The sequence below is a fragment of the Convolutriloba macropyga genome, chromosome 3 (assembly GCF_964194025.1).
Source record: "Convolutriloba macropyga chromosome 3, txConMacr16.3, whole genome shotgun sequence".
Taxonomy (NCBI): domain Eukaryota; kingdom Metazoa; phylum Xenacoelomorpha; order Acoela; family Convolutidae; genus Convolutriloba; species Convolutriloba macropyga.
The window spans coordinates 79,077,748-79,103,957 of NC_134470.1; the positions used below are offsets into that span (position 1 = coordinate 79,077,748).

The window sequence follows — 26,210 nt, forward strand, 5'->3', positions numbered from 1 at the left end:
CCCTCGCAGGTCGAGCATGCCGGGACAGTTGAATTTAGTCAGCCCTTCCCGTTCACTACCTTTAAATACACTTGTTAATGCTCCGCTAGCACTTAATCCGCAACAGGCACAAATAAATGTACCAGCCCCTCCACCCCCCGTTATAAACCCCGCACCACCGCATTTTCCGTTAATCCCACCAGCATTCCGCTTTCCTCCTTTGCCGCCACAAGCACTCCCACTACAAGCCACTAACCCCGTGGCGAATAATGCCAATCTGTTACCCCATTCTCCGCCTGCACCATTCATTTCCCCGGCAAACAATTTCGTGCCTCAATTAATTCATCCACCACCTCCAAAAAAGACTTTTCAGCCCCAAAACTTTGTACTCATAACCCACGCACCTCCTGCCCCTCCAGATCCAAATGTCTGGCGTTTTCCGGCAGCAGTCCCATCTAATGCAGTACCACTTGTACGTACATCTGCAAATTTATACACCGTACAACCGGCCCCGTTAATCAACCCTCATATATCTACATCGCACCGCTCCCCTCATGTACAAGCAGCAGCAGGCGCTCAAAATTACGTAACATCAGACTTCATGCAAGCGAATCCATTTAGTTCTTCTACAGGTACCGCCCCCACCTTTGTCACTCCGATCATTCCGCCAACGTATGGAGCTACCGTTCCGAACCCGTTGTGTTGGGGTGGCCCGCCGCATCCCACACCTTCGGCTCCCTCTTTGGACTCTGCGGATTTGATAAAGCAGTTGGCGGACGCAATTACTAGTAAGAAGAACGATCCACTGCCCGAGTGGAAGTTGTCACAGTACAATGGCGATCCCCTGCAGTGGCACGAATGGTTCGGGCAGTTTAAAAGCGCCATAGACGCACAGTCCTTGACTGATGACGTCAAGTTAACATACTTAAAAACTCTTGTAACTGGAAAAGCTAAAACCGCCATCGCTGAGTTCGCATACTGCGGTGTAATGTATAAGGACGCACTTAAGACACTCGAACGTAAATTTGGCCAACCACAGGCAGTAGTCAGTGCACACTTAGAAAAACTCAGCTCTTTTCCACCACTAAAGATGCACAATAGTGATAACATCATAAACTATTCTGCAACAATTTCAAGTCTTGTTGGGGTCTTTAAATCACTTTCATATGACGCAGACCTTAAGAGTGCCTCACTTCTCAACACGGCTGTGCAAAAATTGCCGCCCAATCTGAAAGAGTCTTGGTCACTCTTCACCGTGAAGAAACATTGGGTTAAGCCAACACTCCTCGACTTCAACGATTGGTTGAAGGAGAAGGCCGAGGCACATGATTTAATGAAACAAACTTCGTCGAAAGCAAGAACTGAGGATAACACCAACTCAGTAGTAAAGACCAAAGTTGCCTCAAGAACTTTTGCTGCTAATACACAAACTAAGGGCACTCAGAGACCAGCCTCAACATCGGCAACGCCTGCAACCCCTCGCTGCATTGTGTGTAAAGGTATCCACCGCATCTGGGAGTGTAGGGTATTTAAAGAAAAGTCTCCCACTCAGCGAGCAAAGGTAGTGGCTGAAACAAAACTGTGTTTCTCATGTTTGAGAGAAAAGCATATGTTCAGGCAATGCCCAAACCCCAGGAAATGCAGGAAGGACGGTTGCAACAGCTCCCATAATACTCTTCTCCATGGAGCTGAGAGGGTTTAAACATCAAAATCCCCTTCAAACAACAATAATAACTCTAATGCTGGCGCAAATCAAAATAAACTTCCTAGTGTCCAATCATCGAGTAAGACCACCACTTTGTCATCTGTGAGTAATGTGAAAGGCCTCCTTCAGGTGACTGAATTACAGTTAAAGAGCTCTTCTGGTAGAGATACCAAGGCTTTAGTTTTGTGCGATACCGCTTGCAGTAACTCTTGGGTGTCCAATGATCTTGCAAATAGACTTGGTTTGCACGGTACAGCATTGAAATTAACAGTCAAGGGTATAAATACCGAGGAGGTTGTAGACACTAAGTTAGTTGAACTAATTGTAACACCACGCGACAACCAAGCATTTGAACCATTTAAAGTAAGCCCTTACGTAAAGGAAGATTTAAATGTAGGCGCCGATGTTATCAACATTAAAGCACTTCAGGAAACATACCCGCACCTAGCAGTCCTAGACCCAGTTACATATTGCTATGGAAACATCGAGATGATACTTGGACAGGATGTGTATCATGCCATCCGCCCGTTAGAGTACTTCGCTGCCGACGAGAAGTCCTCGCCCTTCGCTGTTCGCTTGCCCATAGGTTGGGTTCTAAGCGGCCCTCTTCCGTCGTCTTCAAGTTTAGTCTCGACTTGTTTCAAAGCTAATATGGAGCAGGATTTTGAACTCGCTAGTCAGGTAAAATCTTGGTACGACATGGAGTCGTACGGCGCACTTAAGCAAGTAGACCCACGATCCGCCTCGGATGCGCGTGCGCATGAAATTCTTGAAAACACCACCGTGCATAATGGAAAAAGGTACGATGTAGGAATGCTATGGGCTGAAGATAACATCAAATTGCCCAACAATCATTTCTCAGCGCTTGTTCAATTAAAATCTTTGGAAAAGCGGCTTACGAAAGACCAGACTTTAAGGGAAAAGTACTCGAATACCATCAAAGAGGACTTAAACAAAGGCTACGTAGTAAGGGGCAAAGATGCTCATAAGGTGGAAAGTCGCTCGGAACGAGAGTGGTACCTACCACACCATCCCGTTGTTAACCCGAACAAGCCGGGCAAGGTTCGTAGGGTACTAAACGGAGCAGCAAAATTCCATGGCGCATCTCTTAATAAGTCATTACTCACCGGACCTGACCTACTGCAAAACCTAATCTATGTACTCCTACGGTTCAGACAACATCCATTTGCCGTATCCGCCGACATCGAGGGAATGTTCCTCCAAGTTGCGCTTTTTGTGGCGGGAGGACCCCACATCAAATGTTGTGGTACACCAGTATACGCGCCACATCTTTGGGGCAAAAGATTCGCCCACCTGCGCCAACTACGCACTTCAGCGCACGGCACGGGATAAAGCTAAGGAGTACCCAGAAGCTGCGAAAGCCGTCCTTGAGAACTTCTACATGGACGATTACTTGGACTCTGTGGAATCCCCCGAGAGGGCCCTCATTAGGTCGAAGGAATTGGTACATCTTCTCCATCTAGGTGGGTTCAAGCTTACTAAATTTGTAAGCAATGTACCAGATCTGGCTGACCGAATTGATGGGTCTGCTCAATCCACTGAACCTAAGGTCATCGTTTCATCCAAGGAGGAATCAATGCACGTGCTTGGGCTTAAGTGGGATCACAACAACGATACTCTGGTTGTGAGCAGGGGTACTAACAGCACCATCACGAAAAGTTTAACACAGCGCTTGGTCTTAAGTCTTGTGTCAAAGGTCTACGACCCAATTGGTCTTGTCGCACCGTTTACTGTTGGTGCTCGGTTAGTCTTGAAAGACATTTGGCGTGTCAATGGACAAAGTTGGGATGACGAGTTACCTAAAGACACAGTTGACAGATTCCTTGCCTGGTGTGTTGAACTGCCGCGGTTGGCTGAGATCACTATACCGAGAAGTTACTTTTCAGGACCATTCCAACATCTTGAACTCCACATGTTTGGTGATAGCTCGCAAGACGTATTCAGTGCAGTAGGATTTCTTAGGGCTCAAGTAACTTGCTCCTCCGGGGAGATTATAACAGAGCTGGCGTTTGTCTTGGGCAAGGCCCGTGTTGCACCTATGAAGGTAATGACAGTTCATAAGTTGGAATTACAAGCCGCTCTCCTCGCTGCCCGTTTAAAAAGGGAAATCTGTCGAGCATTAACGGTTACTGTGGATAGAGTCTTTATGTGGACAGATAGTACCATCGTCTTGCAGTGGATAAACTCAACAAACAAACACCCCATCTTCATTGCAAATCGTGTTAGTGAAATCCTGGATAACACCAGCGTTGACCAATGGAACCACGTCGCCACTTGTGATAATCCGGCCGATGCTGGGACGCGTGGCATGTCCGCTGAAGTTTTGCAATCAAGTAGCTGGGTGAGGGGTCCTGACTTCTTGAGAACTAAGCAATTCCCTTTTGTGCCAAATACTGACGTCGTCGATAACATCAAACTCGGCGTTGTAACCAAGGAACAAGATGATGACTCCATCTCATCTTTAGCCGCATCCGTAACCAAGCCCCCTAAGGAACAAAGTATGAATCTAATCCCGTTTGATAAGTTCAGTTCTTATCAAAAACTACTTCGTGTCACCGCATATGTGCTCCGTCTTTTACCATCTCATGAAAGTTACCGTACCGTAGACGGCAGCATAGCCGACCCTGTTGAGCTTGACGAAGCCGAGCGTCATCTCCAGTACTTGGTTCAAGGAGAGTCCTTTAATACTGAAAGAAAGGATCTTCTTGACAACAAATCCGTTAAGAAGAGCAGCCGCATTGCTCAGTTTACTCCGTTTATTGGGCCTCATGGTCTCATCCGTTCTTCTGGTCGACTCCGACGGCTAGTGGAAATTGACTTGGACACTAAGCATCCTATCGTGCTGGATGCGCGTCATACTTTTGTTAAACTGTTTCTGCGGCATACTCATTTGAAAAACCATCACCAGGGCATCGATTACTTACGGTCAAAGGTACAGGAACGTTATGCCATCCTTAAACTACGTTCCACACTGCGTTCCATCAAATCAAACTGCGTCTTGTGTAGAAAGTTCCGTGCAGCAACCATTCAACCTATCATGGCAGACCTCCCAAAGGAGAGACTCGCATACCAGTCTCCTCCCTTTACCAACACCGGGGTTGATTACTTCGGCCCATTCTACGTCACAGTTCGTCGGACTACCGAGAAGAGGTGGGGATTTCTCTTCACTTGTCTCACTACTCGTGCTGTCCATGTTGAAGTTGTCCCGTCCATGGACACTAGTTCTTGTGTAATGGGAGTGGAGCGGTTCGTCTCCCGTCGGGGTACTCCTGCTATGATTTGGTCGGATAATGGTACGAACTTCATTGGAGCGGAGAAAGAGCTCCGTGAATGTGTGGAAAAATGGAATACGCTAAACATCGCTGCCGATCTTGCACATAAGGGCATTAAGTGGAGGTTCAATCCGCCCAGTGCGCCACACCAAGGTGGCATCTGGGAGATGTTAGTTCGTAGTTTTAAAAGAGTACTGTACGCTATCCTCGGTACGCGTCGCCTCACAGATGAGGTGTTGAACACTACTTTTTGTCTAGTCGAATACGCACTAAACTCACGTCCCTTAACGCCCGTAAGCGCCGACCCGTCTGACCTAGGCGCAATAACACCTAATCTTTTTCTACTCGGTAACCAAGCAACCAGAATTCCGTCTATCGTTGGCCTCGACGAGTTCGATCATCGTAAGCGATACGCCCGTGCACAGTCATACGCCAATGCAATTTGGGCACGTTGGCTCAAGGAGTATGTACCTGCGTTGAACCGTAGATCTAAGTGGCAGACGCCTGCCGAGCAGCACCTCAAGGTCGGTGACTTAGTTTGGATCGTTGAAGAAAGCAACCCTAGGGGTTACTATCCAACCGCTCGGATTGAGGAACTTCGGTACGGCTCCGACAGCGTCGCCCGCTCCGCCGTCTTACGCACGTCATCCGGATCGCTCGTCCGCCCACTCGTTAAGCTTGTACCAATCCTCCCAACATTTTCTCCCGGGCCGGAGGATGTTACTGAGTAAATAAAAGAGCAGCGAGAAAACTAAGCGACGAATTTAAAGCGCTATTTAAACAAAGCGAGAATTTAAAGCGAGAAAGGATTACGTAATTTCTTAACCATTTAAATGCACACGAAATACGTTCTATTTGGCATAGAAAGCTCGGAAAAAGTTCGTTAAACATAATTTTCGTTGAGCCTACTAATATACTGAATCGATTGCGCTCTTTTTAGGCTTAATATTTTTATGTTTCGAAAACGTATCGGTGACCAATCTGAGTCGAAAATCGGCTCAGACAAAATACCTGCTAGCAAATACAGCTAGATTTGCCGGGCTGTTTAGATGTGCTTTTTCGCCTTCTTGATGTTACGATATAGTTGACGATCTCGATCAATTTAGACTGACGAAAGACTGTTTTATTCAGCTATAAGTTGCATGTATCGATATTCGTCATGTAAATTAGTTTTTTTAATATTTTTCGTCTAATGTCCTCAAGAAAACATGAAATAATTACGACAGTTCAAATCCGACATTACTGTGTACAGCATATCTCAATTTGTCCCGCAATGTAGCTCTCTTCTGGTAATGAGGAAGTTTCAGCAGGTTAAAACATGTACTTGAAGTAGGTAACCGAGAGACGTTCTCTCCACGCTTAGTTCCAGAGAGAGAAAAGAAACCACGGACGATACTGCCAACGGTGTCACCTTCATCAGTATCGTCCGGTTGTTCCACTCTCCGGATCGAGAAAGAAGGTTCCAAGTAGCTGAAGCCGAGCAGAGGGGGTTTGGAGCAGCTGGTGCAGAATTTTAGAAGGAGGGATCTCTCCTCGCGATTGAAGTCGTTTTCAAGGATATCCCAGAACCACTTGATCACCTGCAACAACACAAAAAAGTTAAAACATGATATTAAGCATGGTAGCAATATTAAATATGCAGCCAGCACTATAAATCGATAAACTTGATGCAACGAAATCTAGACGTTCTCAACTGTTGAATATTAGCCAACAAAACTACATCGAAAAATGCTCAATTTCATTTCTGACAGAACCATACTGTTTTTTCGAACAATAATTCCAGGACCGTAAAATAAACCTAATAGTCGACTATGTGAAATGGTAATTAAAGGAATTTCGACGGACTAAAAACAAAGTTATAATTGGCATCTCTGAAAAGGTCCACACGGGCACCTGAAAGCTCATTCAACATCAAAACGACTCACAAAAACAACAGCTAAATGTATAAATTAGACCAATCTTGATGCGCAGCAAACTATCGACCATAACTAATACTAATTGCTTCTTTTTCTTTTAACAATCAACGAACACGCGCAAAAGAAAGACAAATCATCAAAAAAAAAACGAAACATGAATCTTTGAAACTTGAAGACATAAAACACTGGACCCTTTAACTGGAAAAAGAAGTTGAGATGGATCATGAACTAATACAAGGGGGATTGAGATCGCTTGTTTCGCAAAGGAAGTGTTCCAACCTACCAAATAACCCTTCTTAATATTCGCCATCAGCTACTCAGGGCTAGTATTTAGGCGCGGTCCATTTTACAACTTGGGTATTAACAGTGTTTAGGTCAAAATGTTATATTTTTCTACTCAGGACAATTTCTGCTGCTGGTAATCAATTTATATAAAGTTATTATAATTAAAAATTATTTTGGAACTTTCATTTAAAAAAATCAAATTAGTTTTTTTGCGGTTTTTTGAATTTTTACATATCTGCATTTTGCGCCATTTGGATGTTTTCTTGTACGTTTCTCTACAGATTTTTACGACTCGAATAGAAGTATTGAGATTCTACAGGTTTTTTAAAGCAGAAAGCAAGTTTGTTCATGACTTGAATTTTGACTTCTTTCTGTTCGAGCATTTTTCTCCGTTTTTGATTGTTGGCTTCTGTTTTCGAATATTGGACTTTAACAGTAGCTTCGTTTGTAATGTATAGTAATTAGGAACTGCTGGTAATTTTCAAGGTGAAGAGGTCATTGAATTTTTTGTTCGTATATAAGTCACCCCTAATTATCTAAACTACACCGGATAAACCTATCTACCCCCACCACCTATCTACCCCCCCCCCTCCCCCGCATTCTCCCCACTTACCCCCACCTACCACTACCCCTCCCTTCACCTAGCCACCCCCACCTACCCCCCCCCCCCCCAACTACCCCAGCACTACCCACCTCCTCAACCTATCTACCCACCCACCCCACCTAGCTCCCCCGCACCTAAAAAAGTCGGCATTTTTAAAACACTTTAATGTGGTTTGTTGGGCTACTTTTGTTTTCTCTTGTCTATTTTGATGTTCTGATTTCGGTAAGGTTAGGTTAGAGATTATAATGCACGACGATTCAAGTCGTTTCCGGTATTCTACCGGACCATAAATCAAACCTAATAGTCGACTAAGTGAAACAATAATTAAAGCGATTTCGACGGACTAAAAACAAAGTTATAATTGGCATCTCTGAAATGGTCCACAAGAGCACCTGAAAGCTCATTTACTATCCAAACGACTCACAAAAACAGAACACCTAAATGTATAAATTAGACCCATCTTGATGCGCAGCAAACTATCGACCTTGATGCGCAGCAAACTATCGATGCGCAGCAAACTATCGACCATAAACATGGACCCTTTAACTGGAAAAGGAAGTTGAGATGGATCATGAGCTGATACAAAGGGTGATTGAGATCGCTTGTTTCGCAAAGGAAGCAACCGTTCTTAATATACACCATCAGCTACTCACTGCTAGTATTTAGGCGCGGTCCATTTTACAACTCGGATATTAACAGTGTTTAGGTCAAAATGTCATACTTTTTCTTCTTAGGACAATTTCTGCTGCTGATAACCAATTTATATATAGTTATTTTAAATAAAAACAATTTTGGAGTTTTCATTTTAAAAAAATCAAATTAGCTTAAAAAAATCGCATTTTGCAGGTTTTTTTGTTGAATTTTTACATACCCGCTTTTTGCGCCACTTGGATTGTCTATCAGCTCATTAGAGTTCTACATAGATTAACTTAATTTTTGTTCATTGTCTATCAGCTCATCAGAGTTCTATATAAATGAGGAGATGTTTTGTAAACTATTCTAGTCCTATGAACTGTTAAGCTGCCCTCAGATAACTTTCAACTTTCAATCAGATAACGATAAGCCCAATTGACCTCAACTCCTCCGATAAAAGTAATTTTGACAGTCAGTCTTAAAAGTGAGGTAAGATATGGGTGACCACGTTTTGTCACGCGCGTGAACAAAAAAACTCGCTCCAGTAAGAGCAAAAGGAATCAACAAACTCCGCTTGGAAACAAGCTTGATGTCATATCGTAACAAAATCTAGCGCTGTTCAGCCATTTTTATCGCGGCTATTAATTAATAGATGAAATATCAGCGGGAGTTCCAGAAAGACAAGGAGGATCGACAGTGTGCGTTTACATATAATATTGACTCTTCTCGTTCACAAAATCCAAAATCATCCAAACTCTCATAAGTTTAGGCAAAAATTTAAGAAACCCTATCGTCTAGAACAAATGTTCTCTAATTGTTCAGACAAAAATTCAGGGTTTGTAAACAGAAGACTGGCCATAACAACAGTTTTTTTTTGCTGAATACATCCGTATTCAAAATTGGTTCTTCAAATAAATTTTCAACATAGGCTTTGTCCTCTCCATTACTGCATCTTCCCATGACATGGCGATACAGAAGCATTAAACTTTCACTAAAAATACAGTTCAAAAGAAGATAAAACCACATGTGTTCACCCGTTGGTTGTACATATGCACAAAATTGTTTCAGAGATTCCAAAATCTGAACAAACAAGAAAAATTCAGCGCAAAATAAAACTATTTGAACTCAAAATCAGTAAAAAAAAATTTTACGGAAACAGTGGTAGACGATTGCTAAAGTTTTTTTTTGCTGGAAGTTTTTTGCACCCATCTATTTGCAGCAAGAACGCAAAATTTTGGGCAGAAATCAAAGTATGAAAAATTTTAAAAAACAGAGGTTTGGCACGGCATTGAGAATATTATGGGTAATTTTCATACACTGAAAATAATCTGGACATGTATAAATAAAAAAGACCAACAAGTTTACAATTACTGCTTCAAACCTCGTTCGAGAGCAACTAAAAGGAATTAATCGGAAAAAGTACAAACACAGGCTATATTGTCTGCGGTCCGAACAGCCGAGACTTACGTTCTATTTAAACTTTTGCATTGTTTTTACGGGACTAAGAACAAAAGAATCGCTTGTTTAGCAGAAGCAGCAAAAGTTCAGACATCTTATTAAATTTTCACAAAACCATTAGCTAAAAACAAGCCTAGAGTAATGCCTTTTGCATTTAAAGGCCGTAGCGAAAAGACAAACATGAATTGTCGTTAGCATACGAGTTCATTATAGACCAGATAAATGCTGCAAAAAATTAGCGGAACTATTAGATAAAAATTTTTACTGAAAAATTTCACTGCCAGTCAGCACGCAGTTAAAAACACACTGCTGATAACACTGGTCGAGACTAATTTAAACAGCGCGGAAATTAAAAATTCGACCACAAAAAAAGTAATCTTAAAATTGCTCTCACTTGCCGTTGATTTTACAATTCTTCGCAACATCAGAGTAAAAAGCATAGTAGCAAACGAGCCGCCAAATTTGCCAATTGGCAGTCTCAAAATAAACTCTCCCGTTTTGGCCGATTGTTCATTGTTTAAAGGAGCATTCCGAAGGAACATTGTAAAACAACCAGTTAGCTAACAATATCGCATATGTCAAACTTTAACCTCTTCAATAGAGAATAGTTATAATTTGAACATCGTTTTTAAAAGCTAATTCATACCTTAAATCATCATCTGCAATCTGTACCTTGAGAAACACAAGAAAAGATTAAAAATTTATTTGAAAAAATGCACGTAGCACAATACTGCTTAAAATCTTTATCTCTAATATTAAAAATTCATAATTAAATGAATGTATATTCAATGTCTTAAAGTTTCATTAGACTCGATGAGTTTGTTTCAAGCAAATCATCGCCAATTTTGAACTCTTGACTATTTGAACGGCGATTTGAAGACCTTTGAAAGCCCACATCTCCGACATGATACCCTTTTCGTAATCTTTGACGGCCCAAAATTTTCAATATACGAAACCATCTTCTATTTATTATTGGGTAACTGCTTTTCAACAAACTTCCTCCTCGGTAACAATCTCTGTGTAATCTGGTATAAGACAATGACATCGCTTCGAAATCCCCCTTTCGCTCCGATACCGTCCAAGATGGGTTGAAAATGAAATCCAGAGTAACCAAAATAACTAGTGCAATAGTAAAGCTGCATCCAAGTGAGTCTAAGCTCAGACTGCTTTGAATCGTATAAAACATTTTGAGAGCTCGTCGTAACATGAAGCTTTTCAGTAGTAGTTTATTGAAAATAGCTTTCGAAAGCGAATTTCGGTTGACTTCAGCATTGCGCTTCAAGTATATGTTAGAGTATAGTCCTGGGAAGCCTAAGGCAATTAGAGCTCACAGCCGAGGGCGCATTCGCCCTCGGCTGAGCTCGAATTTCCGAAGGCTTGCCAGAACCATACCCTAATTTAATTAGACCTCAATTTTGCTATTCAAAACTCAAAGAATTCAATTAAAATTTATATTAACAATGCAATTCTGCATATTTCGAATAAAAAATTTCAATGTTTTGCTATTTCTAGTTCCTTACTCTCTTGCTACTCGTCAAACAAAACCAACTCTCGTTGCAAATCGTAATTGTCGTCGGAATCATTGTTCGCATCCAATTTTTCGATAACTTTCTATCAGGAATTTTTGAGGCTTCATCTTTAACAATGATTTTTTTTATTAATCTCCAATAATCGTTTGATATTGTAAGCTACAAGGGATCGCAGAAAATGTCAGCAGGCTCTGTTGCGTCGCTCTCAATTGTACTATTTATGGTTTTAAAAATGAGCAAACTATGAAATTGTTTTCTATTGAATCAATTTTAGGCCTTAACAAAAATCGTGTTTGTGAAAGTATTTTTTCTAAGACTGTTTCCTATGGTTAACTATCCCCTTTAATTGTTTTTTAGAAATGAATTCTTTTTCTCTCGGGAACAAAATGCGGCTTTCAATAATTTTTTCCAAGAAACGTGACTTAAGGCTTCCAAATTTTTTTCCTAGAAGTTTGCTCAGTTGATTGCTAATTTTTTTTACCATTTTGTCAGCTGGATTTCGAGGATAAGGTTTGAAAAATGACCACGAAACTGATTAAGTTAGAAATTTAGAGTGATATTACATGTGAAATCTTCAAAAAAATCAGACGCATAAAAAAGTACGAAATAGTGACTTCTTGCTTGATCAGATCCAAATTAGTAATCAAGCCTAAACTCATTGTGGTTTTTATTAACAGCGAAAATGAGGTCTAATTTGATTAAAACAATCCGATATTTAGAGTCAAAATTTTCGGAAAAAGTTGAGTTCGTACTGTGAGAACTACAGATAAAACTTAATGAGGCACCAAGTATAGGCTACATGACTGCTTGAAGTCACTGGACAATACGCAATTTCTAAATTCACAAAACCTTGAACTTATTGAAAGTTAATTTCTAGATATGCATTTAGGAACTTCTTGCACTGCAAATTTTTGGCATTTAAAACTTGACCTTGCGTGTTTTAAGAGATGTTACGTGATTCTGTTTGAAGTCACTGAGAAATTCTGGCGTTTATCGAGAGCCGCGAACCAGTTCGAGATATTAAGTCAGAATTTCGAAGTGACTCACGTAACCATGCTTAAAACAGGAAACGCGCACTTTTTATAATGAAAGTCAATTTCTGGCTAAGTAGGAATTTCTGACATTTCAACTTCTGGCACTGCAGGCTTTCGACATTTTGAAATATGCAGTGAGTGTTTTACAAGCAAGAGGAAATCATAGCTGGCAGAAATCAACTTAATAACATAGCCAGAAAAATAGCCGCAAAAATAGCCAGAAAAATAACGGCAATAGCTTCGTAGATCTGCAGTCTCAAAAAAATAAACAGACCAAACAAGGAACTGCTCCCAAAATAAACCTTCAATTAGAGTGACACACCTTCTCTTTACCTTATCTCATTAAATTAAATAAAGAAAAGTCAATTTCAGAATGAGGAAAAAATTTTTCAGAGTTAGGTAAGTCATATGTGACCAAAACCTTAATCATGCGAATGAACAAAAAAACTCATGACACTAAGCGTGAAAAATGACGTAACATTTCATGAAATTGCTTGAATAAACAAACAAAAGGCAGATATGAAGAAATTTTTGAATTCATACGGTCGTTACAAAACTCTTGACAACGAAACAAAAACATATCAAGACAAGTCCTGAAAAACAATTCAAAGAAATGAAAAAAGCTTGGAAGTTTTCTACCTGACCAGCAGATCAATTGAACAATGCCAGCCAAAACTAAAAATCATCTCAAAAAATTGAGAAACTAAAACAATCAAACAAAATAAACACAAAAATACTCAATTGCTAAAACTCTTCAAGCTTTCACACCTAAGGCAAAATTTGATCCCTTTTAAAAATAACTTTTTCAAAACTAAGTTAAGAACCAATGTTTGTTTCTGAAATTGGCCCAGTATTATATCTGCAAGAACTGAAAAAAATTTATTGGCCCTTGAAGATCAATTAACTCAAAAATGACTCGAATTTTTTATGATAAATAAAATCAATTGCAAATTTTAATGAAATATTGCTGAAAATCATGATAATAATATTTCTGTGTCTCTAGAGACACATAATCATTTCTGTGTCTCTAGAGGCTATCCAGTAGCCCAATTCCATGGCTTAAAAAATTAATTGGTTCAGAGATCGATAGGCAATAATTTTTAGGAAAAACAAAAATTCGTTCTATTAAAATGTTGAAAACCATTCAATTGCCCCCTAGCAACTATTTAATAACATACTGACTATATTTAATAACATAGCAACTATATTTAATAACATACTTAAACCCTGGATGAGGTTACTTGGCTACCGAGGCAAAAAAAAAACTGAATAAAAGACAAATGTTTCGAAAAAACCGTAAAGATTGCCAAAATTTATCAAAAAAATTCTAAAATTTGAAAGGTTAAATTGTTGAAAACAAATCCATTGAAACTAACAACCAAACAGTAACGTTTAATCAGACCGTGGGATAGGTTTTCTGGTACTTGAGAATGGACAAATATCAAAAACTAACACAAACTTTAGAAAACCTTAAAAAATTGCAGATTTTATCCAAAAAAGGCTAACTGGACCCTGAAAATTGCAAAAATTAGTATCATTTTGAGTTTGTGTTTGTCGTACCAAAACATATAGCTCAAAAAATGGTCATAACTTTTGAAAACTTCAACGTACGATTAATCACACCAAAACTAAGAAAACTCACAAAAAAAACATGAAAAATTGCACCATTTTGAGCCCAAGAACTCCTAAAAATGACCTTTTATCCTTAAATTAAGGCCATCCCAGCAGCTGCACCACTCTAAGCACTTGAATGAAAACTAAATCTAACTTAAAATCTTTTAATCTTAAAAAACACAGCGCCCCAAGACAATTCAAATTCTTTGAATTGTAAAAACCATAGCCGCACAAGTCATTGTTTGAACAAAAAATAGACCTAGAAATTGTGATGCATGAATTGGGAAAACCATTTAGGAAAATCACATAAAAAATAAAATCAGTAAAAAATCACAGTCAAAATGCCACGTGTGAAAAAAACCAATAGGAGAACGCCATTTTCTTACTCTACTTAAAAATTAGAGCAACAAACCCTTTTGCTTTTTCACTCTACCGCCTGTTTCGTCAAGACTTACTTCAATTAGACTTCAGAAATCATGAAAATCTAAAAAAAATCTTAAATAAAAAGACCGCGCCCCAATAAATTTCAAGTTCTTCGAATTGTAAAATACCAAGAGAAGGAATGAGCTCGAATTTCCGCCAGATTGGGACACCGGTAAACTTTTGGGAATATATTTATAGGTCAGTATACAAACAATTGGCTTTTGGCACCCCGTCAGGGTTTTTGTTTCCATAAAACGATGGAAAAAATGCGTAAAAATTTTTGTGGCTAAGTTATAACTAGGTTTTTTGCAACAATCTAACCTTAATGCCCCAATTGTTATTCAAAACGATTGCTCAGTATGCGGCACTCCTAGGATACTGTTCCGACAAGAAGATTAAAAATTGTAATGTGAAGGCTCGTTTGAAATTTGAGCAAAACTTGCCTTTTTACTTCTTGAAACGCAACTCCATAAAATTAGGGCTCTTGTTCAGTTTCTACTATTTATCTGCTCTTTATCAGCTGCAAAGTTGGAGTCTAAATTATTTACTAAAAAAATTTAAAAGATCAAAAGATTCCTCTGGGAAACGGATGAACGTCATAGAGGACGCTTACAACCGAGAATCAGCGCCATTTGGCTAAAAGGATTCCCTACGAGCAACTGACCCCAATTTTGCTATGCGAATAAAGATATGAAGAGCAACTGAGTTACTTTGATACCCAAAAAAGACTGTTTCTTGTTTGCTCTTATTAATTTGAAGTTCTGAATAGTCGAATTAGATTTAGTTGCATTGATTGTGTTGGGAGTTCATGTCTACATTCGGTAAAGGCTTAACAAAAAAGAAAACTTCGGTTTTTGTTGAAAAATTTGGTAACTCAAACCTGTACCATGTAACTGCTTTAAAAATTTTTGAAACATGGACCATTGCATGAGGATTTTGAGACCTTTCTCTAAAATTTTTCATGAAACATGCTTGAAAACAAGTACGCAGTTTTCAAGCAGCAATGATCCAGTATAATTGAATAAAAAACTGCTGCAATGCTCTGAGACTCAAGTCTGGGTAACATTATTCAGAATATAAAATTTGAAAATATTTTCCAGCAACTTGCTGCTAATTGATGAGGGCAAGAATGATGCCCATTACCGACTCTAATGAATTTTGAAGCAAACAATAAATTTTGGAGCCCCATTTTCATTTTATTGAGTAATTTAAAATTGCGTCGACATTGTTTCTGGCCTTAACTCAAGAGACTTAGATGGTTTAACAACGTTGCTGGAATTATCTCACACCAAACAAAAAATTATATATTGGTTGGGACCGCTGTGTCATTGGCATTGACATTGACGCAAATACATTAACCAATAAAATTGTATTCAATTTCAGTTTAGTTTACATAGATGGGTATGACCTCATTCAGATATTTTAGGAGCCCCAAGGGCCTTAAGAAATTTAAACTCTAGTCTGTGCATTGCATCTCTTTAGCTCTTGGTTTTCATTTTATTTGCATGATTGTTCTTGTAACCTGTGGTTTAAATTTAGCCCTTAACAGACCAAACTGCTTGAAAAACCGCATACTGGTTTTCAAGCATGTTTTATGGAAAATTTTAGAGAAAGGCCTCGAAATCCTCATTCAGCGGTTCATGTTTCAAAATTTTTTACAGCAGTTAAATGGTACAGGTTCGAGTGACCAAATTTTTCAAAAAAGCGAAGTTTTCTTTTTGCTCTATATTGTTAAGGCTTTACCGAATGTAGACATTCCACTCACTTGTCCAAACTTATTTTTTTTTAAATTTCAACGAACTTAAAAAAAACAATTTTAGCTATCAAAAAAATCCTGCACTTTGTCTTTTTCTGAACTTGGCACTAGACAACTGATTTGTAAGAACTATTGTTGGGTACTTTAGCCACCATTCTAATCTATCCACTTTTCTAAGTTAGAAGTTGACGCTAATTTTATTTGGAAAATTCTCCTCCTCAGTTTTGCAAACACGTTTGAAAAAATGTTTGTCGCGTGGTGTTCACATTGCTAATTGATTAAAGATTCTAATAAAGTATAACGATCCATTATAAAAAAACATACCCGACAGATTGCCGGACAATAGCGGCCATTGATTCCCATAACCGATAAAAATTGATTGTTGTACAAAATCATTTGTCAAGTGTGAACTATTTTGATTGATTTCGTGGTTACACATAATCCTGATTCTTAATGAGAAGACGAAGGGTCGGTATCAATGCTAAAACGCATTAGAGATGTTAGTAAAGACACATAAGAACAAAGTTGCGGGGATCTAAAATTGGGTTTTGTGGGTTTATCCCGTTTTGAATTCGTTTTTCGAAACTCACTCATTCTGTTCACTATAGATTGCGTCGCTGAGCAGCTGATGTTTGAAAGCACTTTGAGCAAAATGGGAGAGGAGTGAAATTAGCCTAGAGAAGCCGAACAGTTTTCACGGAAAATATTGAACAAGCTGTGAACTAAGGTAAAGCGAAAAAAATTCTAGTTCGGCGAAATTAAAAACATAGCCTGACGACCTACGGAAACAACTCGATGTAGAAAATTGACTTATCTCACTGACCTAATGCACATTCTACAAAATTACACTAAGAACTTTGAACAAAAAACTGAGAAAAGAGAAAACTGACAAAAACCAATATAAATATTTTGCAACAAAAGACAAACAATTGAAAAACAACCTCGTAAAATGGGTTCATAAAAATTAAACTCAAGAAACGGAAAGGCGTTGACGATGGAAAAACACCAAAAATATTATTCACCGAATAAAATTTCAGCAAAATGCTTTATTGCAACTTCCGAACCATTAAACCGAGAAAAATTTTAATTGCGTGATCTCGTAATACAAGACAGAGGAGTATTAAACAACAGTATTAAATGCAAAGAACAATAAACCTGAAAAAGTAGATATTTGTTTAATTTATTCAAGTCACAAGTGCTCTAATAAGCTTTGTTTCTTCCTATCCATTATTTGGATGAAAACCTTTAACAACCACACAATTCTCCAATTTTCTAAAGCTGAAGAATCGAATAAATGTTTAAAAGCTTTAAACAAGCTGAAATAGTGAAAAGTAGCTGAATCTTAACGTGTAGTATTTGCTTCCGATGGTCAAAAATGCTCCCAAACCCAATAATTCTAGTTTAGACACGTGAATAAAATACTTTTGATTCAAAGAGCTGGAGTTAAAACTAAAAAGACTGTTGTGAAAACTGTGGCAAGTGATCCAAAAATTTCGCTCACTTAGTGAAAATTTTTACACGCCTACTTTTCTCGCTTTCCATCAAAAACTCAGCATGAGATGAAAATCACTCCTTCTTCTCTGTGCTCTTCAATTCGTTCAGCCGTTTGACCTAAATACTTAAGAGATAAAACATGCGAAAACAGAGTTCAAAGATTCCAAACAAAGACATATTTTCCAAAAAAACTTTCTGAAAAATCAATTACTTAAACAATTTTTACTGAAATTTAAAGACTTCAATTAAAAAAAAATTAATTACCAGTAAAACGAAATTAGGATCCCTGACGGTGCACAAAAAGACTTTTCCTAAAACTTAAAACCAAAATAAAAACAAAAAAATTGACAAAAGATGCCAAAACCTGATTATCATGAGTAGGGATTTATAAAAACACGTTATATTTATCTCACGTTATATAAAGCATTCAATGCACGAATCATCAAAAGAAACGCCCATAGGCACTGAGTTTCGAAAATAAAGATCCATATATGAAGAAGTTAAGGGATAAAGCCAAAAAATAGGAGAAAAATGGGCCCATTTTACACCTGAAACTCAAGGCTCTCAAAAACACTGGTATCAATTTCAGAGGGTTATATACTAATACAGCAGGGTTCTATACTAAAATTTATTTCCACAAAAACCCAAAATAAAAACAAATAACGGGCACAAAAATTGACACAAAACTACTAAAACTGTTATCTATATGCCCCATTATGTCAAAAAGTTTTCAAAAACAAAAAATCATTCACTAAACTCACCGCATGATCAAAACACATCTCTCGCTCAAAAAAATAGTTCACAGGACAGTTTTACTATTTTTGCTTTCGGGTCAGAACGGCGTCTGCACAATTAGTACTTCCGGTTTTAAAAAACCTCACCAAAACTAATACTCTGAAGCCAGCTGTGGTACTCTAATGAAATTAATTGTCCACGGGGCCTTGCACGTTTATCTCGTTTTGAAAGATCAAAGTCAAGAAAATGTAAAAACATCTTACAAAAAAACACAGCAGGCCAAAACCTGACGTACAATTCAAACAATTTTCATTGGATAAAACTGGACCTAGATAGGATTATGAATGGGTTAGGAATCAATCCAAAAATCGAAAAATTTGTATAATTCAATGTCAAAACTCCACATGTGAGCAAAAAGCCACTAGCGAGAAAGTGAATTTTTCTTGAGATGATGGCGTCTATTGACAAACATAACAGGTAGATTGCCCAAAAAAGCCGCCATTGACGCGCTAGAGGCACATCGGGATCGAAACAAAAAAGAAGACATTGAAATTGACATTGAAAAATTTTCCTAAATTTTCCTCAGTTCCAAAAATCGAAAAATTTGTATAATTCAATGTCAAAACTCCACATGTGAGCAAAAAGCCACTAGCGAGAAAGTGAATTTTTCTTGAGATGATGGCGTCTATTGACAAACATAACAGGTAGATTGCCCAAAAAAGCCGCCATTGACGCGCTAGAGGCACATCGGGATCGAAACAAAAAAGAAGACATTGAAATTGACATTGAAAAATTTTCCTAAGTTTTCCTCAGTTTCAAAACCTGTTCTAATTCAAAGTGCAGTTTCAGTTAGATTCTACACCTATACTTACTTCAGCTTCTAAACTGAAGGGTACTAAGCAAAATACTAATATCAGCTAGCAATCGCTCTAACGATCTTTGATAACCTAATGCACAATGGCTTCGTGACCGGGCTTTATATCTTTATCCCGTTTGTGTTGATTTTGTGTTTTTGGCTTTGACAGTAATCACTACATTGCTCAATTCAATGCGTTGAAGAATTTAAAATCAATTCGGTTGAAACAGTGAGTGAGGTAAGTCAGAAGTCAAACGTCAAAACGAAGACTTCTGTAAAACGAAAGTGATCAGAAGGGAAAGCGAAATAAAAAACATAGCAGGACAAGTCCTGAAATACAATTCAAAGAATTGAATTAATGACTCAGAAGGACTCTGCCTGAAAAGCATATCAATTGAACAATGCCAGGCAAAACACAAACAAAATCATCGGAAAATTGAGTGAGAATCTAAAACAATCAAACAAACTGAAAAAAATATATACTCATTGCTAAAACTCATGAAGCTTTAAACCTAACGCGAAATTTTTTCCCTTTAAAAATACCTACTTCAAAAAAAGCTTTAAACCAATTTTTGTTTCTGAAATCGGTACAGTATTATATCTGCAAGACCTGAAAGAAATTCATTGGCCCTTGAAGATCGATTAACTCGATCGATTAAGAAAGAAATCAATTGAAAATTATAATGAAATGTTGCTACCGTGATATTAATATCTTCATATTCATTTCTGTGTCTCTAGAGGCTATCCAGTAACCCAATTCCAAGCCTTAAAAAATCATTGGCTCAAAGATCGATAGGCAATATTTTATAGAAAAAATTTCAATTTTCAAAGAAAAGAAATTCGTTCTAATAAATTGTTGAAAACAATTCAATTGCCTCCTAGCAACTATTTTATAACATACTATCCAACCCTGGATGAGTTAATCTGGCTAATGAGGCAAGAAAAACTAGATAAAATAAAATGTTTCGAAACAACTTGAAAAAAATTGCAAATTTTATCAAAAAACTTCTAAAGTCGGAAGGTTAAATTGTTGAAAACAAGTTGATTGAAAAAAACAAGCATGCAGTAACTTTTTTTATCAAAACGTGGAGTAGCATTTCTCGCACTTGAAAATGGACAAATATGAACAATTGAGAAAAACTTAAGGAAACCTTAAAGAAATTGCAGATTTGATCAAAAAATGCTTAAATTTCGAGATATTAAAATGTTAAAAACCAATCCATTGTTACTAGAAAATATGCAGCGACCGATCATCAAACCTTATAGGAGGTTGCTTGGTCACTGAAGCTGGAAAAACTCGAAAAATGACGAAAACTTTCGAAAAAACCTGAAAATGCGAGTTTTGTAAAAAAAAAAATAGCTGAAATTTGTGATATTCAAAAGTTGAAACGTATTCCATGGCCACTTAAAGTTATTCAATAACTTTTTATCTAACGGCTAATGAGGTTTTCTGCCCCCTGGGATTCAAACAACTTGAATTATGAGAATAAATGAAAAATATGAAAAAAACGCAAGTTTTGTCATAAAAAGCTAAAATTCGTATTAGCAAAAAGTTGAAAACCATTCCATTACCACTCGAAACTATGCAGTAATCTACTATCAGAACCTAGAGGAGGTTTCTTGACACCTAGGGCTGAAAAAACTGAAAAGAACTGAAAAAAAATGAAAAATTTTCAAAAAACCTGAAAAAAATTGCAAAAATTAGTATCATTTTGCGTGTTTGCGTTTGTAAAACCAAAACATATAGCTCATAAAATGGTCAAAACAAGCAATTGCTTCTCGCAAAAGGCCTTCATGAACTCTTAAAAACTTCAACCTAATACTAATCAAACAAAAAGATCACAAAAAACCATGAAAAATTGCACCATTTTGAGCCCAATAACTACTAAAAATGACCTTTTAACCTTAAATTAAGGCCATCCCAGCAGCTGCACCACTATAAGCACTTGAAGGACTACTAAAGCCCACTTTGGTCCTCTAATGAAACTTAATGCCCGCTGGGCTTTACCTGTTTATCCCGTTTTGAAAGATCAAAGTCATTGAAAAATGTGTGAACACATCTTAAAAAAAAACACAGCGCACCAATACAATTCAAAATCTTTGAATTGCAAAAAACATAGCAGGAGAAGTCCTAACGTACAATTCAAAGAATTTTCATTGACTGAACAAAAAATTAGACCTAGAACGGACTATTAGTGAATTCGGAAAACCATTTCTAAAAAATCAAATCAAAAAAGTAAAAAAAACAGAAAATCGATGTCACAATGTCGCATGTGAACAAAAAACCACTAGCGAGAAAGAGAATTTTTGTTCAAGCACCGTTTTCTTACTCCACTTTAAAATTATAGCCAGAAAAATTCACGCCACAAAACCACTCGCTTTTTTGCTCCACTTCCTGTTTCGGCGTGACCAAAATCGCCACACCAATTTGACTTCAAAAATCATGAAAATGTGTAAACAGATCTTTAAAAAAAAGACAGCACCCCAACACAATTCAAATTCTTTGAATTGCAAAAAGGAGAGCGCCTAAATAATAGCAGTTTGAGAGGCTGGGGGCGGCTATTAATCAATTGATAAATCTATTGAAAGAGTTAATTTAGAATTTTTTTTGAAAGCTTTGTTTCAGCATTATATCCACTAAGGGGAATATAAAAATTCTTAGGCACTGATTAGGCGTAAGGCTCTAAGAGAACTTTATGCACTCGAGCAGTACCTGTTTATCGATATATGGGATTCATATCTCATAACGAATTTTTTAAATTACTACTCAATCAAATCATCTTAATACAAATAAAACTAAATGCTCACAAAATAAAATTATTATCAACAATGAAACTAGCGTATTACTCCACCTAAAACATTTAAAATAGCCTGAATGGAGAAGCAACACAATAATACACGAATCAATACATAGTTATTTACAAATGCCAAAATTATCTCTCAGTTTCTGAAGTGTAGTTAATTACAATAATCATTAAAACCACGGACACAAGGTCGAGTTTATTTTTTCTACTAAAACTAGGCGGCGAGCTTCCTGGGTCAAATCTATTTCTTTTGGTGTTGCGAGCCATTGGAATTGACGGAATAGTGACCGTCCAATTCTCTTTTGCAACACTGAGATAGAATTTTTTGGTGTCGGCGGCAACAGGTTTCAAGTCAACGCCCTCACTTTTTAAACAGTCTGTAAATGGAATTGTTTCCCTTTCAGGCCATAAAATTTCTTAATCTTTTACAAGTATCATCAGCAAATTTTTCGACCAGCATTTTTGCTAAATTACAACTGAATTCTTATATCTACCAGCCCGCTGAACGTTGGGTTTACGTTTTAATTATTTCCTTTTTACATTTAAAGTATCGACGGATAGAAAACAGAGAAATTAAATAATATAAGCACTGCAAAAAATCAAATACAACCGAAAACGCCGGACGACCTGTTACTGACCGACCTCAAAGGACGTCATTCAAACTCATCGTCGACAAATGCAATGATTTCAAATGATGGAAAGGACTCAATTGAGGCGCACTTCTGACTTTTACTATTAAACTGGCGGAAAGGGTTGAGTGTGGTCCACCATAGAGCGGGGTTAGGGGTTGCAGGGGTGCGCAAGGGGGCTAGTGGGAGGGGATGGAGAGGACACAAAAGGGGGTTCAATCCTGCCAAAACTGCCCTTTACACTATGATTTCAGCGACTGAAATTCCCTGAGATTTACCTGTTTATCCAGTTTTTGATGACGAGAAGTTAAAAGCGTGAAAAAATGGGTCAAACAAAAAAAATCTCATTACTGAGACCACATTATTATAATTGCTAAACTTGGTTTGAGAGCAATTAAAAACTTTCACAACGAACCCAAATTTCGTACAAGCGGTGCATTTTGGATTTAATATATATTTAATATATTTAATATAAATTTATGACGATGCTAAATTTTTATTGGTTTAAAAAGACTTTTGTAAATTTATACAGACCGCATTTATTATTTTCAAATTCACTTAGACTGTTTTGCTCACTCCAGTTCAGTTGCTTACTTGAATAAAAAAAAACTTGTAGCTAAAAAAGAGCGTTTTTCCGAACCCGCGCTCCGAATAGAAATTAGCAAAAACCCGCAATTTAAAGCCTTTACTAGAAAGGAAATTGCAACGATAACTCTATCGTCATATAATATAGCACTTGGCACGAGTACCTACATAGCCCATTAAAAAAGATATGAAACGAATAAGAACAAGAAGAGAGTTATCATAATATTCTTCGATTCCAAGCTTTTCCCAATCATTTTTTTTCTGATAACGTATCATTTTCATCATTTTTCCATTGGAGACAGGATCTCAATTATATAGGATCTCATTTTTCGTCTGTTTTTTGTTTAAAAAAGTTTACGAGCGATCAGTTTTTGCTGAAAACAAGTTATTTTCCGAGATCTATTAAAACTTGCCAGTCTATTTTATGACCAATTTTGTCAATTTTTTTGGTGCGGAAAGGAAACATTCCTATAAAGGCCTGATTCATTGCTCCACCCGATTTGTCCTGTTTGCTTGCTGCAGCTGTTTTGGTCGTACAATCTTTATACGCTTTAGGGTTGTTCACACTCTTTTCCAAACATTCGTTGATTTGTTTCACAGTTCCCGCTCCCATACAGGGAATATTTTGCACCAGTACATTTTCTTGCCCAGATAATTTGATAACAGCAAATAAAAGGTATAAATACTTATGAGGATGAGCCGCATACTTATTTTCATCACAAAATAAAAGTAACCGATACAGGAGCAATTTTCAATGCAAGCGCAAGAATGAAAAAATTCGGGAAGGACCCTCTAAAACTTTTGCACTTGTCAAGTGCTTCTCATGACAATTTCCGGATCTTTTCCGTTTGTGCCCCCTCCCCCCCCCCCCCCCCCCCCCCCAGTACGATATGCACCCCCAGTTAAAGAGGACGTGTCGTTATATAGGAAATCATTATGTATAAATATGGCACGTGCGTCGGGGGGAGGGGGTGCAAATAAATGTACACCCACTGAGTTGGGGAGCACAAACGGAGAAGATCCTAATTTTCATCAGCATTTTTCTTTTGTCAATAAAATAGCAAAGCTTTCGATTTCTGAAAGACAGTTAACAGTACTGCATTACTCAAAAGTAAGCGTTGAAGCAGTGACTATTTCTAGTTATAGCTTAAACCCTCCATAGTTTCCCCTGCCCCCAAGCACAACGGCGTTAGAAAATAAGCCCATAATTACAGTAAATTTTAAATAAATTATCGAAATTGATTTACAAAAAACTTCATAACAGTCACTACATTTTAAAAGGTCAGCACAAGCCGTCTTGGGGCTAGTTTCTTGCTTACTTTTGTCAATGAGTACAAAAACGTTGAGAGTAATACAAGAACAACACAGTTAGTACATGTATCTAGTTGAATAGGTTTAGTTACGGAGGTCAAAAATTAAAACTGTATGAATGAAAAGTGACTTTCACATATCGTCTATTATACTTGACATATTGAAACAGATCTTACTGAGGTCATTTGAAATTGCCAAACTTGTATCAATAATAGCCGAAAAAATGAAGTAGTCGAACCATTATTTTATCAGAGAGCCAATAAAAACTACTGACTCAATCAAAGGTAGCTTCAGAGTAAAACCGCCCGCAGAAGTCAATAATAAAGATTGATAACAACAATTCAATTTTCTTTATTCCCCTGTTCTCAAATAACTTTAAATATGCGGGTTCTTAACAGCACATAGAGGACTGAGTAACAGCATATAGAACACAAAAATAACTCCTCAGAAATACCCTCCTCTCAAATTTGCGTGAACAACCCCCCCCCCCCCCCCCCCCGAGACAATAACCCCTTTTTTCAGAAACAGAATCTGATTAGAACGGTCCCACAGGCAGAAATGTGTCACCTTATGGCTATTGTGGTATCCTCCGTAGTATATTGTATTGTTGCGCATATCAGCGATGTCCAGGTCACACACGTCGCCTGAAATGAGGCGCTGCAGCTCAGCTGGACCTGAGAACATTGCCATCCAGTTTGGTCGGATGATGGATTTGAAGCCCCGGTTGAAGGCTATTGATTGCTTCTTGATCTGAGTATGCATCTAAATCATGGAAAACGGAACACTGTAGAAAGCAATCGGACAATTTAAGACAGTTCAGTCACTGAGAGTAGTTAATAATGTTACGCAGTTCAAATGAAGGAAAACTCCCAAATCAGAATCTGTTCTCAGCTATCGTATAACACATCAAACAGTAAACATAACCGACTAATGGACGAATTACTCTCAAACTAGAGCTTGAATGTATTGTAGCCTGCTTCAGCCGGGGTGGGGAATAACAGGGGGGGGGGGGGGGGAATAAGCGTACTAAGAGGCTTATTAAAGCTTATATAGCCACGAGCCAGATTTGAAGTGCAGAAAAAAAATTCAAATTCTTGAAAGAACAATTTAGAACATCAGCTTCGTAGAAGCCGCAATAGCTCCGTAGATCTGCAGTTTCAAAAAGATAGTAAACGAAACAGGCCGAAAAAAGAAACTTTCATTAAATGCTGAGATGTCATAATTTGATTATGAACTTAATTTATAGCTGCTTCTATTAGCTGCTCTCAAATAACTTTCAATTAGAGTGACGCGCACTCACTTAACCTTATTTCTCTGAATTAAAAAATTCAATATAAGAAAGAGCAAGTAATTTTTGAGAGTGAGGTAAGTCACGCGTGACCAAAAACGTAATCACACGACTGAACAAAACTCTCCACTAAGAGTGAAAAATGACGTCACGCAGGCATTTTAGTTGCGACGTCATATTGTTGTAACAAAAGAACCAAGAAAAGGCCAATAATAGCCCCAGCTATCGCTTTGCGGCTATTAATCAGAGAATGAGAGAACAAATTATACAAAAACGAGA

The 26,210-nt window shown here is 37.8% G+C and overlaps 1 protein-coding gene across 1 annotated transcript in view; it reads right to left on the reverse strand.

Annotated features, from left to right (window-relative positions):
- Positions 1-6,097: 6,097 nt before the first annotated feature.
- The window catches only part of LOC142336492 (ubiquitin-protein ligase E3B-like), a 34,564-nt gene continuing 14,451 nt past the window's right edge, over positions 6,098-26,210 (reverse strand). Inside the window, exons 6-7 of the mRNA XM_075385376.1 lie at positions 25,211-25,405; positions 6,098-6,557 (exon numbers count right to left, since the gene is read on the reverse strand). Of these exons, the coding sequence (XP_075241491.1) occupies positions 6,195-6,557; positions 25,211-25,405 (558 nt within the window). The 3' untranslated portion in view covers positions 6,098-6,194. The remainder of the gene's footprint in view (positions 6,558-25,210; positions 25,406-26,210) is intronic.